This window comes from Oreochromis niloticus, linkage group LG11, assembly GCF_001858045.2.
Source record: "Oreochromis niloticus isolate F11D_XX linkage group LG11, O_niloticus_UMD_NMBU, whole genome shotgun sequence".
Taxonomy (NCBI): Eukaryota; Metazoa; Chordata; class Actinopteri; order Cichliformes; family Cichlidae; genus Oreochromis; species Oreochromis niloticus.
The window spans coordinates 17,521,861-17,527,860 of record NC_031976.2 but is presented as its reverse complement, the minus strand read 5'-3'; the positions used below and the strand labels follow the sequence as shown (position 1 = coordinate 17,527,860).

Here is a 6,000-nt window from a genome sequence, read left to right as displayed (position 1 = left end):
ACTATTGCTTTTACAGTTCAATATCTATCCTCATGAAAGGCAAACTTTTAGCAACTTTTTTAAGTAAAAACATTTAGAGTGAATAGTGTAATTGGTACTGCTGCCATATTGAGTCCCAGTGTGAGAAAGGCCTGCACAGTATATGCGTGCAGCAAGATACCTAGAACCAGCTGAGTGACTCTGTGGTTCATTTCCTGCACTTCATAGTGATTTAAATAGTGTGTTCCAAGTCAGATATAGAACACTGTGACATCCTGTTAGATCAGCGGTGAAGCAGGGTGCACATCAGGTTTGTCATGGAGACAGGCAAAAGCATTTGATCAGCATGTTTTTATTCACAGATTAAAAATACATAGATATCAATAAATGTGTAATGGCCCTTTACTAGTCCCGCCTAGGGACCCCAAAGCGCTTTACACATCCAGTCATCCACCCATTCACACACTGGTGGAGGCAAGCTACAGTTGTAGCCACAGCTGCCCTGGGGCAGGCTGACAGAAGCGAGGCTGCCATATCGCGCCATCGGCCCTTCTGGCCAACACCAGTAGGCGGTAGGTGAAGTGTCTTGCCCAAGGACACAACGACCGAGACAGTCCGAGCCAGGGCTCGAACCGGCAACCTTCCGATTACAAGGCGAACTTATCGCCCTGGACCCGCCAATGTAATAGATGCAGATACTAATAAATATGGTGTAACAAGATTGAAGATGAAAAAGTAATGTACACAAATAGAAATCTTATTAAATGTAATCTCGAAAAGCCTTAAAAAAATCACACTTTATGTCACATTGATTGTTTTAATAAGTAAATCAATAATTGCATCTTAAAGCTGAAGCACAGCCACAAAGAGTTTCTGTTACTGTTACTGTGGGATAATTTGCTTTAACATCAAGTAACAAATTAACACACTTTGTAATAGCTGTGCATGAGTGCACTGTTTCAGTCAATTTGACAAGAACGTTTAAAAAATAATGTAATTCAGTTTACATTGCCGGATGTTGAAATCTTAGTCAGTGGTCGGTGTCGATCACTTTGCTTTCTGTGTAGGATTTCAAATTTGCCGTGTCAGTCCTCTTTGAAGTTGCAGCAGCGTCTGACTTTTGGGCAGCACTGGAAAAGGTTGACATGGAGCGAGTGGACAAAAATGACACATGGTCCTCTGCCAGAGCACTCTCAAGTACAAAGCATATGGACTGTCGAAGCTTCTTCATGAATTCTTCACACATGAAAACATAGAGGATGGGGTTCAGGCAGCTGTTCAGAAAAGCCAGACTCACAGTCAGAGGACCCATGATTCTAACAATGGTCCCGAGGTCTGGATTATTCGCAGCCTTTATTTCTATAAAATTGAAAACATGGAGGGGCAACCAGCAGATGAAGAATGCAAAAATGATGGCGAAAATGATTCGGCGAGATCTCTGTCGCCTTGTTCTTGACATGCGCATTGTACGTATGCCTATGGCCACATAAGACACAAATATGACCAGGAATGGGATCACAAAGCCCATAAGAAAGCGAAAAATGTGGAGACTCCATTTCTGTTCATGTGTCATAGAATAACCACAGTAATGTGTCCCATTATCTCCTAACACAGTGCGAAAAGTGGCATAAGGAGTGCTGCAGACCACAGCAATGACCCAGATACCAACACATATGAGCCGAGCTTTGCAGACTGTGCGCTTGTTGTGTGCCCACACCACCACCCAGATGGACAAATAACGATCCAAACTCATGGCTGTCAGAGTGAAGATACTGGCAAACATGTTGACTACAGTCACAAAGGTGTTGAGCTGGCACATGAATGGTCCAAAAGGCCATTGGTGACCCTGAGAGAGAGAAATGATTGCGAAAATCAGGAAGGCCGTGAAGAGGAAGTCAGCTATGGCCAAGTTGAGAAACCAAACTGTTTCCACTGTTTTCTTCATTTTGAAGCCCGTCACGTAGATAACCAGAGCATTGCCCAGAGTCCCAACTATAAAAATCACACAGTAGATGACAATGGAGGCTGTTTGTATGTGTCTGGAAGCTGCTTCCAGTCCAGATGATGGATTTGCAGCCGAACTGATGTTACCTAAAACAAAATCACTTTATTCAGTTTATCAAAAGGTCATATTATCTTTTAGCTGACATAGTTTAAAAGAAATGCTAATATATGTTGAAAGTTTCTCACCAGACCCCATGTTCCTTTTAGCTGAGAGAGTCTGTCTTTAATCTGCACTGGTCTCCGTCTTTTGCTGCTTATATTTGCTGGCATTACTCCTCCCTCTCAGTTTATGCAACACAGAACAGAAACACTTCAGAATATGCTCATGCACCAGGAAAGGCTGAGTGATATATTTGCTGGATACTATTTAACATTTCTATGATTAAACTGAAAGGTTCAACAAGTCTTAGAAGAGCAGTATTTATTTCACTAAGAGTGTTATCATATTTCACTGAGAAATTATTTGTAATTACACATATATTATATTAATGTTTTCCTTTTGCTGGAAAGTACCCGCTTTCACACCTTTTAGAGGTGTGAAATTAAGAGGTGTGAATGTGGGAAGTCACTGACTGATCAACTTTAACAGTCATGTGTACTAAGAAGTCAAGACAGTGCAGTCAACTGCTGCTTTTCCCACTCTGACTCCCAGTTTGGTGCACCTGACTCAGTAACAACAGACTCTGGTGTGCCTAGCAAGACACACTAAGGTGCTAGCTAAGATAACTATTGTTAAATGTCAAAGTATGGCATTGGGCTCCAAGCATCTGCCTACCTTTGATGGTGGCCTATAGGCACTAAGCAAGTATAAGACATTAGCACCAACAGGTCAATAAAAAATAAATAAATAAATAAATAAATACAAAACATAGATCATAAGTAAATATGGACGGGTAACTCCTTAAAAGTTCACATAAGCAGACACACATTTACCAAGAACTTTACACAGCATTATGACATCATTATTCTCTATGCATGTTAAGCTCCACCCAGAGAAATGCAAACACAGCTTCACAGAAAGGTGGAAGTGAAACAGACAAGATGACCAGTACTATTTTGCTAAAAGTATTCACTCACCCATCCAGATCATTGAATTTAGGTGTTTTGATCACTTCCATGGCAACAGTGTATATAAGATAAGATAAGATAACCTTTATTAGTCCCACACGTGGGAAATTTGTTTTGAATCAAGCATGTAGCCATGCAGACTGCTTCAGCAAGCTTTCAGGAGCTCAGGGAATTCCAGCGTGGTACCAGACTAGAATGCTACAAACTACTAACAAGTTCAGTCATGAAATTTCCTCATTACTAAACATTCCAGAGTCAGCTGTTTGTGGTATTATAATAAAGTTTAAGCGACAACAGCAACTCAGCCATAAAGTTGTAGGCAACGGAAAATCACACAGTGGGGTCAGTGTATGCTGAGGCAGTTGGTGTGTAGAAGTCACTTTCTGCAGAATCAGTTGCTGCAGACCACAGTCAACTGAAAACAGCCTATAGAGAGCTTCATGGAATTTCCATGGCTGAGCAGCTGCTTCCAGGCCTTAGATCACCAAGCACAATGGAAAGCATCAGATGCAGTGCGGTAAAGTAGGCTGGCACTAGATTCTAAAGCAGTGGAGAGTTGTTCTCTGTAGTGACCGATCACACCTCTCCATCTGGAAATTCCACTGACAAATCTGGGTTTGGTGGTTCCCATGTGAATGCTACTTGTCTAATTGCATTGTGGCAAGTGTAAAGTTTGGTGTAAGCCAGGATTTCTCATCCTAATAAATGTGCATCGGGAAGAATGGCAAAAACTTCCCATAAACACACTCCTAAACCTTGTGGATAGCTTTCCCCGAAGATTTGTAGGGTGGACCTACTTCAAATTAAACCTTATAGTTTGAAGAATGTGATGTCACTCAAGTTAGGAGTTTACAGAGAATACTTTTGGCAATGTAATGTTTCAAAATCTTTACAGCTTAGCCATCACCTTTCTCAATTCTGCCACCTTGTGACCAAAGTCCATAATGTCACGTGAACCTCTGCAGCACACTTGAAATGTACCTTACAACATCAAATTCACTACCAACTTTGAACCCGAGAGAACAAATGTTTCACTTAACTAGGAAACTACAATAAACTGTCATTCATACCATCATCGATCCCTACTGCAACTCCCAGAACTGTAACAATAACATCACAATTTTAAAGCGCTCCTCCCCAGCACCTTCCTCTCTGGTATGAAATGTGTGATCACTGGACACGTCACATCAGGCACTTGGTGAGTGGACTCAAAGGCAGGGCTCACAAAAGAAGTTGAAAGAGTTTATTTACAGATAGATGATGATTGTGAATACACAGACTGGATGGGGACATCCAGGAAGGGGGTCTCGGGGGTCCAAACAGTTTTTGATGTCCTAACATTTGCACATTTGCCACACATATTTCAGATCATTAAACAAATTTTAATATTACATAAAGACAATGTGAGGAAATCATTTTTTATCATTTTAATTTTCAAGGGGGAAATAAAGCCAAATAAACCAACCTAGTCCTGTGTAAAAAAGTAATAACTGGCTGTGAAATCCTTGACACCAAGAACTGTAAGTGTTTCTGAGCATGACTGACTATGCCAAAACATCTCGATCGTATCTAAGTCCAGACTTTGACTAGGCCACTCGAAAACCTTCATTTCCTGTTTTTTAACCACTCACAGATGGGTTTGCTGGTGTGTTTTGTTGTCCTAATGCTACATAACACAAGTGTGTTTGAGCTTCAGGGCATAAACTGATGGTTGAACATTCTCATTCAGGATATTTGGGTGGAGAGCAGAATAAACATTTTCATCTATTGTGCCATGTTTTCCAGATCATGAAGCAACAAAGTCTTACCAGGCAATAACAGTATCAGCTGTTGGTATGGTATTAGTTTTATGGCAGATGTAATGGGATTGAATACTTTCGAAAGGCTCAACTTTTGTCCCATCAGTCCGCAGAATATTTTCTGAGGTCCTAAACAGTGTGACTTAGGCTCTGGCTGTTTAGCTGCATGGAGGTGAGTCCTGGCTCTGCCCGTAATGCAACAAGGAGATAACTGCCCTGGCAAGGGAAAAACAGAAACTGCACCTTGATAAAGGCGGTCAACTGTACAGGAAAACACCCAGCGGAACATAGCGACTCCTGCCCAAGCTTGTTTATAAAGAACTACATGAAGACAGCACATGGAACACTACATAACATAGGCGTGTAGCTGTTTAAAAAACAAGCGGCCCAACAAGCCAACCAGTAGTCCCCTGATCAACATCACTACAGCGTACAGTGTTTGTACTGTTAGAGAAAAGTAAGGGAGGGTATGAATATATCCTTGTGGCAATGGACCACTTTACGTGATTTGCTCAGACTTACCCCTGCAGAAATAAAAGTGCCAAAACAGCTGTAGAAAAAATATTTGGAGATTTCATCTTGAACTTTGGTTTTCCAATACGGCTCCATCAGGACCAGGAAAGAGAGTTTTTAAACAAACTCTTTGCCAAGCTGGGAGAATACAGTTGAGTTAAGGGATCCAGAACCACACTATACCACCTCTGGGGAAATGGCCAGATAGAAAGATTCAGTAGAATACTGCTGGCCATGCTTTGCAACCTCCCAGAGGGAGCAAAGCAGATTGGAAAGCATCTGTGGTAAAGGCGGTCCATGCTTATAACTGTATGCGCAGCGAGGCCAGGTTGCTTACTGTTGGTGCTTACAAGTTACTGCTTACTTCCTCTTGTTTTGGCGAAACACCAGACTCCCCATTCACATGATTTTTGGTCTCACAGCTAAAGCCCAAAGCCGTTCCCATGAAGACTATACTGAGAAGTGGAAGGCTTGCATGAAGAATGGTTACTGGTCTCAGGAACAGCCTATAAGGTGAGTCGACCAGGGAAAATTTTCTATGGCAGTGAAACGCTTGGTACAGAGCTATACCCACAGTGCAGATTACTGGTCTGAAATTTCAGTGAGAAGATAGCCCTCCCAGAATGATCTGAATTTC

The 6,000-nt window shown here is 41.7% G+C and overlaps 1 protein-coding gene across 1 annotated transcript; it reads right to left on the bottom strand.

Annotated features, from left to right (window-relative positions):
* Positions 1 to 315: 315 nt before the first annotated feature.
* Positions 316 to 2,660, bottom strand: LOC100699060 (C3a anaphylatoxin chemotactic receptor-like). Its single transcript, XM_003454409.5, has 2 exons — positions 2,170 to 2,660; positions 316 to 2,070 (listed from the first exon to the last, which is right to left on the bottom strand). The coding sequence occupies exons 1-2, from the start codon at positions 2,177 to 2,179 to the stop codon at positions 1,010 to 1,012; spliced, it is 1,071 nt and encodes a 356-aa protein (XP_003454457.1). The 5' UTR covers positions 2,180 to 2,660; the 3' UTR covers positions 316 to 1,009.
* Between the last annotated feature and the right edge of the window lie 3,340 nt (positions 2,661 to 6,000).